Consider the following 20507-nt stretch of genomic DNA (forward strand, 5'->3'; position numbering starts at 1 on the left):
ATCAAAGCTTATAAAACATTCCACCCTTGTCTTTTACACACAGGTCAGTCTATAAAAGCATCAGAACTCAAACCCAGCTCATCCTGATATTTGAACACACATGTTAGAACTGCACACTCTGTTGGTGGCTTTTGTGGATTATATAGTTCTAATAGTGTTAATTCTACTGCTGTATTTTCTCACCTTTTGTAGTTGTGTCTTTTCCCACAGCCTTGAACGCAGCAGCATTAGAGGGCGGAGCCAATCTGACAACCAGGAAGGTGTGAAGCTGATGTCATCAGCAGCAGCAGGTAACAGCCTCCACCCTGCAAAAGTTTGGCAAAGTTTGAGCAGCAGAGACGTACGGTCAGCCCTCGGCTCACCTGGACAGGTAAGAGAACCAGCAGCACCAGCAGCTTTTACTGGGACTGGACCAGTAGCAGCTCCTGGGTGGGCTGAGTGTGTGTGGGTTAAAAGTGTGTGAGGGTTTAGAGATTTGTGTGTGACCGTGTGTGACCCAGGTAAAGGTGTGTTTGTGTCTCAGTCATGGTGACTGTAGGTTTTTATCTGTTATCTGTGAAGAGACCAGACCATCTATAAATAAATGATCTGCTCAGTCAGAGGAGGTGGATACAGTATTATACACCAATTTACCCAGAATTCAATCAGGCGTATTTGATCATTGTTGTTTAAACTAAGTAAAGTTGAGCAGCAGCTGTGGTAGATGCTTTCTTAATCTCAAACAACAGTTATAAGGTAGTAATGGTTGTTCTTTTGTAAGTTTTATGGAGAAAACACAGATTTACAAAGGTAAAAACATAAAACAAGAGCGTAAGACAGAAACAGAACCAACTCATACAGCACCAGGAGTTTCTTGGAAGAAAACAGAGCAGAATGTTTAAAAAAAACAAACAAAAAAATAAACAAACAAACAAAAAAAACATTTAAAGGGACAGTACGTAAAGGTAAAATCATATAAACATTGTAATTATTCCTCGTGTCTCTCTTGCTCCTGCCTTCTTGGTAAAAGCTATTCACCTTCTTTGGTGCCTGTCTGTCCCATCTTAACTTCCTGTTGATTTACCTGTCAGGTGCCAAAACTGCTAATCCTATCAAAATAAAAGCATGAATTAATACTCACTTACTCTAAATGATAACACCAAATATTCCAACCACACAAAATCATGTGACCATTTCCAAAATACATTTCAAAATGTCTCATTCTGTCTCTTTCTATGATGTTTGGATTATAGCTAGTGCTCAGTGTTGGCCAATTACAAATTAATTTTTGCAGACAGTAATATTGATATTTATATGTGTATTTCAGACTTAAAATTTCAGTCGTAGGGTATAACATTAAGGATTAAAGAATAATGATGATCAAAGATAAAGACCTGACACAGGTCTGTTGGTCCTATCTGACAACTATCTTATACATGCATACAACTGATATTTACATGCGATAAAGGACGATATTAACTGCCGATATAGACTGATATTTACAGCTGATATAAAATGATATTTAAAGCTGATATCGACTAATATTTACGGCTGATATAGAATGATATTTACGGCTGATATATACATATATTTACATAGGACAATATTTACAGCTGATGTAGGCCGATATTTACAACTGATATAGGCCAATGTTTACCACTGATATAGGCAGATATTAAAAGCTGATATTAGCAAATATTAATAGCTGATAGAGGCCAATAGTTAAGGCTGATATAAGGGGATTTTTGCAGCTGATATAGCCTGGTATTTACAGCTGACATAAGCTCATATTTACAGCTGATATAGGTTAATATTTATAGATGTTATTGGCCAATATTTACAGCTGATATAGGCCTATAGTTACAGCTGATATAGGCCTATAGTTACAGCTGATATAGGTCAGTATTTATATCAGATATAGGCTGATATTTACAGATGATATAGGCCAACAGTTAAGGCTGATATTGGCCTATATTTACAGCTGCATATAGGACAATATTAACAGCTGATAGAGGCCAATAGTTTTAGCTGAAATAGGGCTATATTTACAGTTGATATAGGCTGGTATTTACAGCTGACATAAGCTGATATTTACAGCTGATATAGGCCATTATTTACAGCAGATATCAGCCAATATTTACAGCTGATATAGGCCTATAGTTACAGCTGATATAAGTCAATATTTATGGCAGATATAGGCTGATTTTTACAGATGATATAGGCCAATATTCACAGCTGATATAGGTTAATATTTCCAGCTCATATTGGCCAATATTTACAGCTGCATATAGGACAATATGTACAGCTGATTTTGGCCTATATTAACAGCTTATATAGGCTGATATTTATAACTGATATAGGTCAATAGTAAAAGCTGATATAGAGTGTAGCTTTTATTGGCCTATATTAACAGCTGATATAAGCTGATATTTACAGCTGATATAGGCCGATATTTGGGCTGAAATAGGCCAATATTTCTGGCTCATATAGGCCAATATTTATAGCTGAAAGAGGCTAATATTTACAGTTCATATAGGCCAATATTTATAGCTGATATATGACAATATTTACAGCTGATCTTGGCCTATATTAACAGCTGATATAGCCCGATATTTACAGCTGATATAGGCTGATAGTTACTGCTGATTAAGGCCTATATTTAGAGCTGATATAGGCCAATATTCACAGCTGATATAGGCCAATATTTACAGCTGATATAGGCCAATATTAACAGGTGATATAGGCTAATATTTACAGTCTACATCGACCAATGGCTGATATAGGTAAGGTTTTTAGTTTTCAGTGATAACAGCCACTGGTTAATTTTATGGTAAAATGTAGAAAACTTCTGCTGAGCACATTTGAAAAGAAACCACAGAGACAGATCAGCCACAGTTATAATAAATGCTGCTGTAAATGTGTGATTCTGCTGTTGACTTTCTTTAATGGAAAATCCCAGAGTTAAGGGCTTAGTCATTCTCTCCATGTGTTTATATTTAGATTAGACTCTGAGGCCTGTGCTGTGCAGCGTGGGTAGTCATCAGGTGTTAAAGATTAACTCACCTCCAGGTCGGGATGTTTGCAGCCAGTTTCAGTTAGGATGTGTGGAAATCAGACATGACAATGTCACATCCTGGGAAGACTGAATCAGAGTGAGGTTGTTGAATTTTCATGTTTTTAAGCCGTATGATGTCTGATGTTCATTTAATCACTAGTAGGATTAACAAGAGTCGGAAATGTGCAAAAAACTGACAATGTTTCTGTGCAGGTTAGACACTGTGCCTGCAGGAAATCCACTTTTAAATCCCTTTTACATGGACAAAAGTATTCAGACACCTGATCATCACACCAGCAGGGGCAGTGATGATGTTGTATTCAAATACTTTGATATGAAGCAGAGCCTCTCTCTCTCTCGAAGGCATTACACAAGATTCTAGAGAATTTCTGTCTTATCGCAAAGGCAGCATCTATCTTTTAGGGTGACAGATGTTTGAACATGGAGACTGGATTTTACACACCTGTGGGTCTGACTGAAACACCTGAACTCAATACTTAACAGGTGTGTCCAAACACTTTTGTCCACCTGAAGGAGGCGGTCTGTTTTCTGTGTGTTGCCCTGCTGATGACGCTGATGTAGTGAAAGTGTGAGTAGGAGTCATAGTGGCGGTCTGAGGAGAAGTCACTCAACTGGTCCGACCACCTTCAGGCCTGGGAGCGGCTCAGAGGCCTCAAACGCTCTTCACTGACTCTCATGAGTAAACTGAGTCACTGCTGGACGGATTAAAGGCCGGACTGACAGTGTGTTAATAATAAAACACTAACACCTTCATTTGAACCTTCCTTATTTCTGTAGCAGCTTCCTGCTGCTGCTGTAGCTCATAAAAACCAGATTTACTGCTGCTGACAGGCTGCAGGAATGTCTGCTATGGCCTTTACTCTAGCTGGAGTTTCTGTTGTGTTCATGTAGATTATAAGGTAGAACATTTTCTAACTTTGAACACAGAAATGTCTAGGCAGAGGGAGTGTCAACTCTCCTGCAGGTCTGTCAGAGTCAAACCATTAAACATCTCTTCTTCTACAGTATTTCCCTTCACTTCAACAATATTTTGATTATTCCCTGCATTCAGTATGCAGCTTTTTACAGTCCTATGTTAAGATGATGAGTGTTTCTTACTGTTTTATAGAGAAGGCAGCTGCCACTCTATGCCGTTACTTTTGTAGAAAAACAGAACTCCTAATTCATCCAATCCTCCTGTGTCTCTGTGAGCTCCAACCAGAGCCCTGCACAGGATTTTTTATTAACCCTGCTCCTGCTGGATATCTGACCATCCACACACAACATGTGTGTGAAATTCCACCCAAACACACACCAAATCTGATCATTCACCTCAAAAGTGGCAAAAAGAAGCTGCAAAAATGGGCAAAAAACTGGCAAATACAATGCAAAAATTGATGAAGGTGGCATGAATAGGCAAAAAGTGAAAAGAGTGGTGAATAGTGGCAAAAAAAAGCAGTGAAAAGTAACAAAAATTGTTTAAAATGGCAAAAGGTGACTGGAATAGGCAAAAATGTTGCAAAAGAAATTGCAGAAATGGGCAAAAAGTGGCAAGAAAAGTGTCAAAAATGGGTAGAAAGTGGCAAAAAAAATGGTTAAAAGTAGCTTAATGGCCAACAATGAGCACAAAGTAGACAAATGTGTGAAAAGCTGCAAAAATGGGCAAAAAAGGTAAACTACAAATGGCAAAGGCCGCTGAAATAGGCAAAAACTGGTAGAGTGGTGTTGCAGAAATGGGCAAAAATCACAAATATGGGCAAAAAGTGGTTAAAAGGGGCAAAAAATGTGTTCAAAGTTGCATGTGAAAAGCTGCAGAAATGGCCAAAAATGGCAAACGGCTGCTAAAATGGGCAACAAGTTGCAGAAAGGTGTTGCAGAAACTGCCAAAAAGTGGCAAAAATGTGCAAATATGGGGAAAAAGTGGTTAAAAAGTGGCAAAAAGCAGTGTCCAACATGGGAAGAAAGTGTCAAAAATTGGTTAAGGGTGGCTTTACAGCCAACAGTGAACACAAAGTAGTCAAATATGTAAAATGCTGCAAAAATAGGCAAAAAGTAAACTACAAATGGCTAAAGGTTGTTGAAACAGGCAAAAACTTTTAGAATGGTGTTGCAGAATTGAGCAAAAATCAGAAATATGGGCAAAAAGTTGTAAAAAAAAAAGTGGCGAAAAAGGGTCAGCATAAACATTTTGAATTTTTTTTTTCTAAGTGGCCAAAAAGAGTGACACAGATAAAAAGCAGATTTTTAAAATGGCAAGAGGTGGTAAAAACGGATAGAAAGGGACAAAAATGTGTTCAAAGTGGCAATAATGTGTGAAAAGCTGCAGAAATGGGCAAAAATAGATAAAGTGCCAATGGCAAACGGCCGCTAAAATGGGCAACAAGTCGCAGAAAAGTGTTTCAGAAAGTGGCAAAAGAAATTGTAAATATGAGCAAAAAGTAGTGAAAATGGATGAAAACAGGCAAAATCAGGTTAGAAAGGAAAATCAGATTCAAAAATCAGCAAAAAAATGAAGAAAGGTGGAAAAAAAGGGTGGAAAAGGTTTATGCAGAAAACGTTGCATAAAGATGTTGCAGAAATGGGCAAAAAGGGGCTTAAAGGCCAGCTTAGAAATGAAAAACAGTTTAAGAAATCAGCAAAGAATGGAAGGAAAGTGTCAAAAATTGGTGAAAAAGGGCAAAAATTAGATTAAAAAATGTCAAAGAAGTAGCAGCACATGGGTGAAAAGTGGCAAGAAGAAGTGACGTCAGAAGAAGAAAATGTCAAAGTCATGGGTTAAAAGTTGCACAGATGAGCATAGAGTGGCCAACATGGATGAAAAGCTGCAAAAATGGGCAAAAATATGTCAAATACAAATGGCAAACGGCCACTAAAGTAGGTAAAAAGTTGCATAAAGATGTTACAGAAATGGGCAAAAAGTGGTTTTAAAGAGTGGCAAACATGCCATAAAAGTGGCACAAAGGTCCAAAAACTGGCGATAAATTAATAGGTTAAAGTGGCAAAAAGATCTGGAATTAATGGATGAAAAAAAGTGGTGACAGGGTTAAAAAGGAGCATGAATAAATAGTTTCAATATCAGAGCCCGATCATAGTTTGACACTTTTCAGGATCAGGAGCTGGACAGTCCCTCTCCTCTTTAGTCCACAAAAATAATTTCAAGTTTTGATTCCTCTGACCACAGAACAGTTTTCCATGTTTCCTCAGTCCATGTTAAATGAGCTTTGGTCCAGAGAAGACAGCAGTGTTTCTGGATCCTGTTCACATATGGCTTCTTCTCTCCATGTTCCAGCTTTAACTGTCATTGGTGGATGGCACGGCCAACTGTGTTGACAGACGATGATTTCTGGAATGTTCCTGAGCCCATGCAGTGATTTCAGTCCAGAATCATGCCTGTTTTTAATGCTGTGGCCCCTTCAGCCTTGCTCACAGAGATTTCTCCAGATTCTCTGAATCTTCTGATGATATTATGGCCTGTAGATGGAGAGAGATTCTTAGTCTTTGCACTTTAACATTGAGGAACATGTTTCTGAAATTGTTCCACAACTTTTAGCCTCAGTTTTTCCCAGATTGTTGAACCTCTGCCCATCTTTACTTCAGAGACAGAAACCGAGCATGAATCTCGGTAAAAGGGTCACAGTAACTATTCTCTCTCTCCTTCATGTCTGAACACGCTCCCGCTCCTCGTTCAGACCAGTTTAGCCACTCTGTCAGTCACATATTCACCCATGGCTGTCTCAGCTTCTTTAACATGAAGACAGGAAGCTTTGGAATTGGCCCACATTTAACTTAAACGATCAGGATGGTGAATTTTCTCCTGAAATGTAAGCAGTAATATAAAATAACTACTCCTATGAGACCCAGAGAAATCCTTCATTCTTGGAGACGTAACAGGCTTTTTATAGAAGCATCTTATTGGCATTGATGAAATGTGCATGACTGACGTATGGAAGCATACAGAGAAGAAGAGGGAGACCCAAAAGGAGCAAATACACTGTTAAACCTAATAACTGGTTGTTCCATCCCTGGCAGCAACAGCTGCAAGCAAGCGTTTGTGACAACTGTCAGTGAGTCTTTCGCATCACTGTGGAGGAATGTTGTCCCACTCTTCTTTGCAGAATTGTTTTAATTCGGCATCATTGGAGGCTTTTCCAGCATGAAATCTCCCATGATGCCATTGTTGCCCAGTCTCTCTCTTATTGTTGAATCATGAACTCTGACCTTAACTGAGTCAGTGAGGCCTGCAGGTCTTTAGATGTTGTTCTGGGTTCTTTTTGGACCTCCTGGATAAGTCATCCATGCATCCGGCCATTCCTGGGAAGGTTCACCACTGTTCACAGTTTTCTCCATTTGTGGATAATGGCTCTCACTTTGGTTGTGTGGAATCCCAAAGCCTTTCAGACTGATAGATGTCAGTGTGTGTTTAGTTAGATGGTTGACACGATAAGCCAACAGTAACGGCCCATTTATGCTCGTTTTCCATGCTAACTATTTATCTCTGTCTTTTTTCATCACATTTGTTTTCTCCACAGTGCAACCATGAGGTGGCGCTCTCCTTCTCTCCCTCTCCTCCTCCTCTTCGCCTGTTTCCTCGTCCCCATAGTCTGCAAAGTGACGAAACCAGAGTTCAGGATCTGTGCATACAATCTGCAGAGATTTAACGCCATGAAAGCATCGAACTACAGAGTGAAGCACGCTCTGATACGGGTATGAAACGCTCTTTTTTACTTCAGATCACATAACTTTGGGAATTCATTCCTGATAATTCTTTTGTAGTTGTACCTGACTGGTGAAGGTGCTTAAATCTGTGCTAATAGTAGCTACTTTCATACTCCTGCATCACATTCTATAAAATGGCCATATTCTGCCCCGATGTTAACCGTGACTCTTTGCCAGTCTTGACCTGACATTCTTGGTTTATCTGAGGCTGAAGTGATTATATCTGGATGCTATCTGCTAAGACTAGTTTAGCTGTGATTTTTAAATCTTTATAAAAACAAAGGAGCCTGTTTAACTGAAAAGAACTTCCTCTTTATGGCACAAACCCTTAAACCCATGCCTAATGTCTGTCTGTGAGCAGATTCTGTCCCGCTGTGACATCAGCCTCCTACAGGAAGTGATGGATCCTGAAGGTAAAGCCATCAAAGCTCTGCTGGCGGCCCTCAACAGGTACAGTGAAAGGTAGAATATCAGCTCCTGTTTCTCTCACTAACACCATCTACTCGCTGCTCTTCTCTGCTGCTCTGCAGATTTAACCTCACACTGACTACAGACAACAAACGCTGTTAAAGACACAGTTTATTTTAGATAACGGTAAAAGTTTCTACTGAACCAGACATTCATAATGACAGAGTAAAGCTAGTACCTCTCTCTCTTACAAAACAAAAACATGGCATAAATTCTGGGTTAAAGAGGCACTGGTACTCTGAACAAAAGGCTGGCTACATGCCAGCTCAATGGTTTTCAAAGTGTGGGTCCGGACCCTGTGAGGGGACGCCAGTGGATGTTTTAAGGTCACAGAACCTGGAGGGAGAACAGAGAAAAACACGGGTTTATTAATAACAGTATTTGTGACATTTAAACAGGATTTTATAGTGTGGCTGAGCATCCATCCATCTATTCATCCATCCATCCATCCAACATCCATCTCTCCTTTTACACATCCATCCATCCATCCATCCATCCATCCATCCATCCATCTCTCCTTTTACACAACTATCCATCCATCAATCCATCCATCCTTTTACACATCCATCCATCCATCCATCCATCCATCCATCCATCCATCCATTGTTTTACACAACTATCCATCCATCCATCCATCCATCCATCCATTCTTTTACACATCCATCCATCCATCCATCCATCCATTGTTTTACACAACTATCCATCCATCCATCCATCCATCCATCCATCCATCCATCCATCCATCCATCCATCTCTCCTTTTACACAACTATCCATCAATCCATCCATCCATCCATCCACCCATCCATCCATCCATCCATCTCTCCTTTTACACATCCATCCATCCATCCATCCATCCATCCATCCATCCATCCATCCATTCTTTTACACATCCATTCATCCATCCATCCATCCATCCATCCATCCATCCATCCATCCATCCATACTTTTACACATCCATCCATCCATCCATCCATCCATCCATCCATCCATCCATCTCTCCTTTTACACATCCATCCATCCATCCATCCATCCATGGAGTGAGTAGGCTGCTCGCCAGTCTGTTTCTGTGTTAGTCCTGCGATCGGCTATTGACCTTTCCAGGTGTAACTCTGCTTCTTACCCAATGACAGCAGGGATGGGCTCCAGCCCCCGACCCCTAGTGGTACAGATAATGGACATATTATAAAGTTACTGTTGCAAATGTTATTAACTGGTTTTTATTTTTGCTCCATTGGCCCTCCTTTGGCTTCCACACACCTACTGGGTCAGGGCACAGTTGTTTGGTTTTAGTTTTGAGCTGCACAAATACACAACATCTGGTTGGTGTCCCTCCCAGTCTGCTCGCTCTCATTGGCTACGGCAGGTATTCTGTTGGAGGCAGCTCGCTCTGGAATCATACCATAAATAACAGATCAAGATCAGGGAGGATCCAACATGATCAGAGCAGTGAAGTAACTGTACTGACACCATATACTTTAGGATTACTGAATACTAAATAAGTACAAATTGGTCTCTGAAAATGGTCAAAAATCAAAAATTTGTCATTTCATTTCTGCATCATCGAGTCTAAAAACACAACACCCTCTTACTTCTGCCCAAACTTGAGTTTTCCTGTCAAAATCTTTGCTGGTTTTAGTAAAGTTAGGAGTGTTTAATTCATTTTATTGTAGTGAAAGCAACATTTTAACTTTGGAAGATATTTGGCTGCAGCTTTTTCTTACTTTTATTTGTGTTTTTTGCTGTCATATTGTTGAAAACCCAAAATAAAAGGATTAAAAATGTCACTCATATGGTAATACTAACACTGCATCATGTGTTTTAACACTTACCTGTATGTGTCTGCCTCCAACAGGGAAACTGACAGGTACGGTGGATTTTATAAGCATGTGAGACACTGTCTAATCCCAATCAATCACTCCAATCACCTTTAATTAATGTCTTTACTAATCCTAATGCCTGTGAGAAGAGCTAACGGCTGTTTTTATGGTAAACCTGCAACATTCAGATGACTGTCAAACAGATCCAAATTCAACCATAAATCTTAAAACTAAGGCAGATGAAAAGATCTGTGCTTCTTTGACTGAGATCCAAAGAGTGATTAGCCCAGCTTCGCATGAAATCTAAAGAAATGGTTATGACAAGAATCCTTATAAATTTAAGCTAACAAATTAGCATGTTGAGCTTTTTGTATTTAAAAAACCCAGAAACACACACACAGAACAGTCTGGCTGCAGACCGCAGCTCTCAGACTCCTCCTCTGATAGGACAGTAATACATGCTGAAACTTTCAAAATAAAATCACATTAAACTTCCTGTTAGGATAAGGGTAAAGTTTGGGTTGAGGGTCAGGATACCAAAAGTTAAAAGTCAAAAACCTGACCTGCAAACTTGATTACAAAACATTTCATAAAGCCAGCTAAACAGTCTGCTTACATTCTAACACAGCTAACATAGCTAAGGCTAAAGCTAAAGAAGCTACATTAGCTACTTTAGCTATATATGAGTAATGTAGCTGTACAGGTAACAGAGCTAAAGCTAACAAAGCTACGCCAGCAACAGAAACTATAATGGTAATGTAACTAAGTTGTTAACAAAGCCAAAGCTAGAGCTAACAAAGCTACGATAGCTACATGAGCTACACAGGAAGCGTAGCTAATGTAGCAAAATCCAATGAACTACGTGAGCTACATAGGTAACGCAGCTAATGTCATCAAAGCTAAGGGTGAAGAAGCTATGTAAACCACGTAAGCTACATAATTGATGTAGCTATATATTAAATTTTAAAAAGTTACGGTTGCTACATTGACTGTGTAGATAATGTAGCTAATAAAGATAAAGCCATTGAAGTTACGTAAGCTATGTTAGCTATGTTAGTTTTATAGCTAATCCTAAGGCTAACAAAGCTACATTAGTTATGTAGCTAATACAGCTAATGAATTAAAGCTAAAGGTAATGGAGCCATGCCAACTACATTCACTATGTAATTAATGCTGACTTGATTAAAGCTAGCAAAGCTAAATTTGCTATTTAGATGTAGATAATATAGCTAACATAGCAAAAGTTATTGAAGCTACATAAGCTCCGTTAGATACATTAATTATAGCTACATCTTAGGCTAACCTACAGAAGAAATATAACTAATATAGCTAAAGTTATCAAAACTACATTAACTATGTTAGCTACATTATTTATATAGCTACATCTAAACCTAACCTAGCTATGTTAGCTATATAAGCTTATACTCTGTTTGCTAAAGCTAGCCCTATTGTGGAAATAGTTATGCTAATGTACTGGCTTCCTATGTAGGTATTGTAGCAACAAAGCTAAAGCTAATGGAGCTAAAGCTAATGGAGCTAAAGCTAGCGGAGCTAAAGCGAGCCAACATTCACAATGACAGTAGAGATGATCTAGGTGAATACTTACCCATGATCCCTTTGGTCCTTTATTTTAAAAAAACTGAAGTGCTTGGGCTCAACTGAAGGATTTTTGTTGCCATCCAACAAGAAGAGAAGTCCCAGTTTTCCAATGATGAATATCGCTGGAAATAAAAAAAAACTGATAGCATGATAATCTTGCCATCTGGAGCGGCTACAAAATGAGAACGGTTCAAGGTTTGATTGTTTTTGCTTTGCTTGTGCTAAGTGAGGCTAAACGTCCTGGATCATCAGTACATTCTATGTTTCCTGTTTCTTTTTGCCTGATAGAGTATGAAATATATTTAGATTGTAATTAAAGAAATACAGACAGTTTGAGGCGGAGGCTGAAGGTTTGTCTGATAAAAATGATCCCTCTGTTTGACAGTCGACTGAGCAGACTCGCCAAAATAAAGGGTTTGACTAAATTACGTTGAAGGGTTAAATTTGGATTATTGATGTTATGAGGAGGAAGGGGTTCAGGTTTCAGTGATTCTTAGCTCTTTATTCTACACAGTTTGATGGAAATTTAAGTAAATTGATTCATTACAGAAGACATTGATTAATTCACTAATCAGGAATACTAATGCACTCTAAATGTCAGCAGTAACACACAAGAGTGAGAGATGCTGATCTGAGGATCACTGCTGGAATTTTGGTTATGTAATCTGGATCATCAGCTTTTATTACCTGCATGTAAACATCCTGAATGTCTAAATGTATACGTACAGTCGGCACTGTAATGGTATTTGATCTGACTGCATGCTGGAAAGTCTGTCATTAATCCGATCACTCTTGGACATCTATCAATCAATCAGTGTGTTGTAAAACTTTGTTTATTGGTCCAACAAAGTCTCCGCTATTCCCAACCAGGAAAAGAGGAAGTACATAAGTGTCTCTTTGCGTTTTTTTGACATGTTTTAGTCAGGAACACACATGGTCTGTGGCCATAAATACTTCTTTATTAGCAGTTATTAATTATCATTACTGCTGTTATTTATATTTGCTGGTGTGGCTGTTCTTAGATCACCCTGCCTTCCCCAGGCCTACATTGAAAGCATCAAGCAGGAACAGCACACATTCCTGCTCTTCTGATGCCGCTAAGGCAGGGAGAGAAGCAGCAAACACCCCAGAGCAGAGCAGAGCAGGCATCAATGACGACAGAATAACATTGATTACATCAGAATGAAGGAGGAGCTGGGGTGGAGGAGGGTTGAAAGATCAGCTTGCAGAGAGAGAGAGCGGAAGAGCACAGCCAGGCTAGAGCGGTTTAAATACGGCAGCATGAGAGCGAGTCAGCGGGCCGTCAGCTGATCAGGGCTTGCGTGAGATCAGCGTTTGACCCCGTGGCCTGCCTGAACTAATGCTCAATTTGTGAGCTTAATTTCACAGAAACTTTGTGCTTCATCCTGCAGCCCAATTTAACCCGTCACATAACGAACAAGGCTTCTCTTTGCTAAGCATGCAGCTGCTTCTCTTCTAGTGACATCTTGATTTATCAGCTGTTTTTGGTTCCAGCCTGCTCCTCACTAATACTAAAACCAGGGTGGCTGCACTAACTAAAACTCTGCAGAGTCACTCAAAGCTCGATGGCTGATTGTGCACCTTTGGTGATTAAGATGAACACACTTCTCACTGGATGAAAAGTATGATTCTTTTTTCTACATGTGGCTTGTTTGCATGTGTAAAAATGTTGGAAACTAAAAAAACTGGTAAATTTAATGCACAGTGCTGACAAATATTGCTAAACCTGGTTGTGCCATCCTTGGCAGCAACAACTGCAAGCAAGCGTTTGTGTGAGGAATTTCATCCCACTCATCTTTGCAGAACTGTTTAAATTCAGCCACATCAGTCAGTCTTTGACTAGACCACACTGAAACACTCTAGTTTTTTCCTCTGTGCACGTCTGTTACTTTAGTGAAGCTGATATCCTCCTGCTGAGTTTAAGTAATCATCATTTTCCCTCTCTTTGCTGATTTGAGGTATGAGAACTACCACTATAAGTCCGTGGCCAGTAAGAGTCTGGGAACCAAGCCTGACAACATGCAGCAGTACGTCTTCATCTACAGGTGAGGCTCATCGTCACAGCTAACACTTTTAACATGGCGAGTATTTTAAAGCTTACAGATGGATCTCTCCTCACAGGACGGAGACGGTGAGCGTGCTCAGTCAGCATCAGTACCAGAAGAAACAATCCTTCGCCAGAGAGCCGTTCGCTGTTTTTTTCCAGAGCCAGAAGACGGGTGAGCGGACATGCAACGCTTCAGGAGCTCTTCACTAACTTCTACTCTTACTTGTTTATTTCTTTACCTTCTCTTTTTTTTCTTTTTCCATCCTTCAGCGATCAAGAAGTTTATCCTGGTTCCTCTGCACACGGAGCCCAAACAGGCGGTGCGCGAGGTGGACCGGCTCTACGACGTCTTCACGGAAGTGAGCAAGAAGTGGGACAACAAGGTGAGTCATGAGGCAGTCTTTGGTTTGCACAACCAATCCAGTCCAGCTGAGGACCTCCCAGACCACCTCTGTATGTCTGAGCTATCAGATACCCTACATTGCCAAAAGTATTTGCTCACCTGCCTTGACTCACATATGAATTTAAGTGACATCCCATTATTAATCCATAGGGTTTAATATGACGTCGGTCCACCCTTTGCAGCTATAACAGCTTCAACTCTTCTGGGAAGGCTTTCCACAAGGTTTAGGAGTGTGTTTATGGGAATTTTTGACCATTCTTCCAGAGGTGCATCGGTGAGGTCACACGCTGATGTTGGACAAGAAGGCCTGGCTCTCAGTCTCCACTCTAATTCATCCCAAAGGTGTTCTATGGGGTTGAGGTCAGGACTCTGTGCAGGCCAGTCAAGTTGATCCACACCAGACTCTCTCATCCATGTCTTTGTGGACCTTGCTTTGTGCACTGGTGCACAGTCATGTTGGAACAGAAAGGGGCCATCCCCAAACTGTTCCCACAAAGTTGGGAGCATGGAATTGTCCAAAATCTCTTGGTATGCTGAAGCATTCAGAGTTCCTTTCACTGGAACTAAGGGGCCAAGCCCAGCTCCTGAAAAACAACCTCACGCCATAATCCCCCCTCCACCAAACTTTACACTTGGCACAATGCAGTCAGACAAGTACCGTTCTCCTGGCAACCGACAAACCCAGACTGGTCCATCAGATTGCCAGATGGAGAAGCGCGATCGTTCACTCCAGAGAACGCGTCTCCACTGCTCTAGAGTCCAGTGGCGGCGTGCTTTACACCACTGCATCAATGCTTTGCATTGCACTTGGTGATGTATGGCTTGGATGCAGCTGCTCGGCCATGGAAACCCATTCCATGAAGCTCTCTACCACTGTTCTTGAGCTAATCTGAAGGCCACATGAAGTTTGAGGTCTGTAGTGATTGACTCTGCAGAAAGATGGCGACCTCTGTGCACTATGCGCCTCATGACCCCGGTCCATCATTTTACATGGCCTACCACTTGGTGGCTGAGTTGCTGTCGTTCCCAATGGCTTCCACTTTGTTATAATACCACTGACAGTTGACTGTGGAATATTTAGGAGCCAGGAAATTTCAGGACTGGACTTGTTACACGGGTGGCATCCTATCACAGTACCACGCTGGAATTCACTGAGCTCCTGAGAGCGAGCCATTCTTTCACAAATGTTTGTAGAAACAGTCTGCATGCCTAGGTGATGATTTTATACACCTGTGGACATGGAAGTGATTGGAACACCTGATTTCAATTATGGGTGAGTGAATACTTTTGGCAATATAGTGTATCAAACTGTTTTCATTGAGGTGTGTCCACAGAAAGCATCTGAATGACCACAAACGTATAAATCTCTGTTAGTCCCGCCTATAAACGAGCTGTATTTGTGTTATCCTCGTGTGTGTAGAACGTGATGTTCCTGGGAGATTTCCACGCCGGCTGCGCCCACATGACCAAGCATGACAAGAAGAAGATCCGACTGTTCCAGACCAAGTTCTCCTGGCTGATCTCGGACAAAGTGGACACGACCGTCACCGAGGACACCAGCTGTGCTTACGACAGGTGTGTATTCTTCAGTGAGAAAGAGGAGGAGTCTGAAGGACCTGAGTGTGTGTGTACATGATACTGAGGAAGCTCGCCCTGGCAGATTCACTCACTGCAAACCTCTCCTATGCTGCTAAGAAAGCTCTTTGTGGTGTAATTTTTGTTTAATTGTTGTTTTGTTTGTTTTTCAGGATCGTGGTGCACGGGGAACCCTTCCTGAAGGGGATCATTCCGTACTCTGCAAAAGTCTTCAACTTTGGGAAAGAGTTCAAACTCCCCCGATCCAAGGTTTGTCTGACGCTCGTCCTCCTTATATATTTAAATAAAGTTTAAAATGATTCTTTATCTCCACATGTACGACATTTAGAAACGTTGCGGTAGAAACTCGTGGATGCATGGCCTTGTTTTTGTGGATTCATTCTGTGCTCTGTTGCTTCTGTCTGCCAGGTAATGGAAGTTAGCGATCACTTCCCTGTGGAAGTGAGACTAAAGAGCTCCGCCCTCCTCCTACAGGCCACGCCCCTACTGATCCTCCTCAGCATCTGCATGGTTGTCCAATCCTTTGTACCGTCTCTGTGATCGTCTGGTAGAGTCTGCTCACCTGCACGCCAGCTCTCTTATTGATCACGTTTAAACAGGAGTGGTAAAATACTTGAATCAGTAGAGGATTGTTTGATCCTATTAGAAACTTTGTCTGACTTGAAATTGGCGCCCCCTGGTGGACAACTCCTTTCTTTTTTGTTAAATTTGTTGTTCTACATATGCAAGGTATGTCTTCTACCCGAAAAATTCTCATCTAAGTCAGAAAAACATAGTTAAAGTCAACCCTAAACTTAAAGAATCCCTCCTTTATCAGATGTTCTTGATGTAAATACTGTAGATTCATTTAAATGAACATTTTTTAACCACTGTTGGAGCAGGTTAGCTATTATGGTCTGTTTGTTTCTGTTCCTTCTGTACAGAGAGTGGTGTAAATATTTGGAATATGCCAGAAGAATGTATTAAAAATGCGTTTTTGGTGTTTTATATGTTTTAAAATTTCAGTAAAGTTTTCTATGTTAAAATAAACCTTCGTTATTTGTTTTTATTCTGTGATGAATGCAGTAGGGTTTCTTTTTCCCGGCCTGAGAATTAAAAAAAAAAACCATCCTTTTCCTTCATGTGTTCTTCTCCAATGAGGACGCAGCATATTCACATCAAACTACATGGCAGCCCCAGAAATATGAAGCTTAACGTTTGTGCCCTCCTCGGGCATTTTTGGCCATTTTTCTCAACTTTTTTTTGTTTTGTTTTTTAAATTTGTGACCATTTTGTCAGTTTTACAGCTTGTGGTATGAACTTTTACAGGAACTTTTCTTTCTAGTTAAATTTTTGAAATCCAACATGTTTTACTCTTTAATGTCATTCATACTCTCTCAATGAATTTACTACCCTCTGGACACCTTCGAGGCAAAAATATACACGTGCAAAAAACTGCTATTAAATCAGCATACATCAATATTTTTTTCTACTTTTTTTTCATAAATCTCTTTAACATCTTTAGACCTGCTCAAAACTACCAAACATTCAATAATTTTCAAGATTTTAACCCTTTAAATGCCAGTTTGATTATTTGAAATATCTAATTTTTTACTACAAAAGCACAAAAAGTGAATTATTTTCCATAACATTAATAGTGGAACGATGGGGCTTTGGTGCTGATGAGAGTCTTGGATGGGTCAAAGATTAGCAACAAAACTGATTTGATTGCAGTTGTATTCTTTATGTAGTGCCAGCTTTAACATTAGGGTACCCTCTGGACACCTTCGAGAAAAAAATGTACACCTACAAAAAAACTGCTATTAAATCAGCATACATCAATATTTTTTCTACTTTTTTTCATAAATCTCTTTAACAACTTCAGACTTGCACAAAACCACCAAACATTCATAATTCTCAGAATTGTTACCCTTTTAAACTCACACAAAACTCTCCATAAATAACAGGCAAAAATTCAAGAATTTGGTGCATGGTCCTACAATGAGTAAAAGGTTGAATCTGGTGGAATATGGTACAAATGTCAAATTTCACCAGATTTCTTCACATTGAAATGCTGACATTAAAGAATGCATGATTTTATACTGCCATGACAGTGAGATTAAAAAAACCTGGTTTTAATGGAAGTCAGTGGGGGCATTTTTGTCTCGACGATGTAAAGAGGGTATTTCTGACATTACTTTAAAAATATTAATGCGATCAAACCAATTTTGTTGCTAATCTTTGACCCATCCGAGACTCTCATCAGCACCAAGCCCCATATTTCTACTATTTATTATATGTAAAATAATTCACTTTTTCTGTTTTTTAGTAAAAAAAATATAATATTTCAAATAATCAAACTGGCATTTAAAGGGTTAAAATCTTGAAAATGATTGAATGTTTGGTAGTTTTGAGCAGGTCTTAAGTTGTTTAAGAGATTTATGAAAAAAAAAAAAGTAGAAAAAACATTGACGTATGCTGATTTAATGGCAGTTTTTTTTGCACATGTACATTTTTGCTTCGAAGGTTTCCTGAGGGTAGTAAATTTGAGGAGGGCACAAGGGTTAAATATCTCAATCGCCCCCTTGTGGCTGGATGTAGTACAGGTATTTCACAGTGTGAACAGGGACTGAGCTCACTGCTAAAGGCTAAAGAAAAGAAAATACAATTATTCAGACAAAAATGTTGCTTTTATTTATTTCATTTAACACGCTGGCCCTCACAGTGACATAAACATACGCTGCCCTTGTACAAATGTAGTTGATGACCCCTGCTCTACAGAACGAATGGGTGCAAATTCCCACAGAAACACTCCAGAATCTTCTGGAAAGCCTTCTGAGAAGATTGGAGGCTATTAGAGCTGCAAAACAGGCCAAGTCCATATTAAAGTATTCAAATACAATGTCAGTACAGTCCCTGTTAATGTAATGGTCAGGCGACCAAATACTTTTGTCCATATGTTTGTTTTTGAGATTAAAAATCACATATTATGCAAAAATCATTTTTTCAGGCTTTTCTAACAAAAAAATGCGTCCCTGTCCACAATCCCCTCAAGTACCAGAAAAATCCATTCCCTCCTCCCCTCTCTTTCTCCACCTGTCAGAAAATGTGTGCTGAAACAAGCCGGTCTCAGATTTTCCTCTCAGCAGTGTTAATTTCGTTGACTAATTATTTTCATTATAGTTTTTGTTAATAGCCTTTTTTCCCCTGATGAAAATGAGACAGAAACCAATAACAACAAGTGCACATGGACAAAACTGAAACGAAATTTATTGACACTTTAGTCAACAAATAAAAACGAGACAAAAATGTTTGGCAGAGACTTTATCCAATCAGACCTTATTTCATCATGTAGAAAGTAGGGGGAAGTTAGGCATATATCCAATCACAGCTACTTTGGCTGTGTGGAAAGGTGGGATGAGATACAAGGGAGAGCCAATCACAACTGCTTTTGCTGCGTGGTGGCGAGGTAAGTTGGGGAGAGATCCAATCAGTCGACTAAATTTACTGTAAATTTCGTCGACTAAAATGTTGGGAAGTTTCGTCAACTAAAACTAAAACAACTTAGATGACTAAATTATGACTAAAACTGAAAGATATTTTTGGCAAAAGACTATCACTAAAACTAAATTAAAAAGTGCTGTCAAAATTAACACTGCCTCTCGTGATGTCATGTGGGGAGTTAGCCCCGCCCCCAGGTCTGGTTGGCCCCTCACGCTTGGAAAAAAGTTACGCCCTCCTCTCCTGGGCCGTTTCTCAATTCAAAGTTCACAAGTTCGAACTTGCATTCTCTGGAAGTTCAGACTTGGCAAGTTCATTCCAGAGTTCGGACTTCAGGGTTACGGGAGTCCGCCGAACGATCCTACTACTATTGGAACAGCGGCGGACTTCTACGTCCTACACGTCACATGCGGTTGTCCCGTTGCTAGTGTTTCCAAAAACACTGACATCGTACATTTATCCAACTCATCCAACGTTTCTGGGTTTCAAACACAATTCTATCACAGGTAATTTATTCATATTTTTACGCGGCAGCAACGATTACTTACAACTGTGTGACTTCTACTCCAACATTGTTTGAGTTTCCAGCTGGACAGCGCGAATTGCATTGTGGGATTGTAACTGTGAAAAGTCTGCTCAAGTTACGTCCAGCAGCAGACTCGATGAAAGGGGCGGGGCGAGTCCACATCAGGGTACTTCGACCGAACTTGTTTCGATGCGGACTTTGAATTGGAACAGAACTTTGGCTTTGATTGTTGACGTTTCACAAGTCCGTAAGTCCAGAAGTACGCTGCAGTATGCATATTGAGAAACAGCTCTGATCCTCTTCTCAGCTGAAAGGAGGATCAGGAGAATCACATTCATGAAGCCACATCCATTTCCTGGGAGGGGCGGAGTCAGACGGCTCAGTAACATTTAAAGCCACAGACACAGAAACAGCTTGTTCTGAGCAGGGCTGAAACAGAGGGGCTTATTAGACATGCAAAACTCCAATACTGGACAGACTTCACAGGCATGTTTGGACGACCTCTGAGACCAATATAGACTTGTCTTAAAGGGGTAAAATGTGTCCCCTTTAAGTTTCTTCTAAGCGATTTTCACACTTTTACCACTGGGTGGCAGCAAAGAGCAGCCAGTGCAGTACAGGTATTCTGACTAAAACTATCTGACTCTTGTCGCTCCTAGCCTTCAGTCTTATAAATTCAGTCATAAGTGTCATGAATATTCGCTTAAGCAGTGTAATGTTTGCATGCTATCTTCTTTTCTTCTTCGCTACCGCTCTGAGATCATTCTGTAGTTTTTGATTTAATACAATCATCATAAA

At 40.1% G+C, this 20507-nt stretch overlaps 1 protein-coding gene across 4 annotated transcripts; it reads left to right on the top strand.

The window, feature by feature from the left end:
* The first annotated feature begins 239 nt into the window (after window positions 1–239).
* On the top strand, window positions 240–16732 carry LOC121516986 (deoxyribonuclease-1-like 2). Of its 4 annotated transcripts, none has more exons than XM_041798456.1 (10): window positions 240–370; window positions 7564–7738; window positions 8112–8212; window positions 10073–10084; window positions 13616–13702; window positions 13779–13876; window positions 13975–14087; window positions 15528–15682; window positions 15856–15952; window positions 16112–16732. In XM_041798456.1, the coding sequence occupies exons 2-10, from the start codon at window positions 7571–7573 to the stop codon at window positions 16241–16243; spliced, it is 963 nt and encodes a 320-aa protein (XP_041654390.1). In that variant the 5' UTR covers window positions 240–370; window positions 7564–7570; the 3' UTR covers window positions 16244–16732. The 4 variants fall into 4 exon arrangements, with proteins under 4 accessions (XP_041654390.1, XP_041654393.1, XP_041654392.1 ...); XM_041798459.1 differs by having other exon boundaries at window positions 8112–8200; XM_041798458.1 differs by lacking the exon at window positions 10073–10084.
* The last annotated feature ends 3775 nt before the right edge of the window (window positions 16733–20507 follow it).

This window comes from Cheilinus undulatus, linkage group 11 (assembly GCF_018320785.1).
Source record: "Cheilinus undulatus linkage group 11, ASM1832078v1, whole genome shotgun sequence".
In the NCBI taxonomy this organism is placed as follows: domain Eukaryota; kingdom Metazoa; phylum Chordata; class Actinopteri; order Labriformes; family Labridae; genus Cheilinus; species Cheilinus undulatus.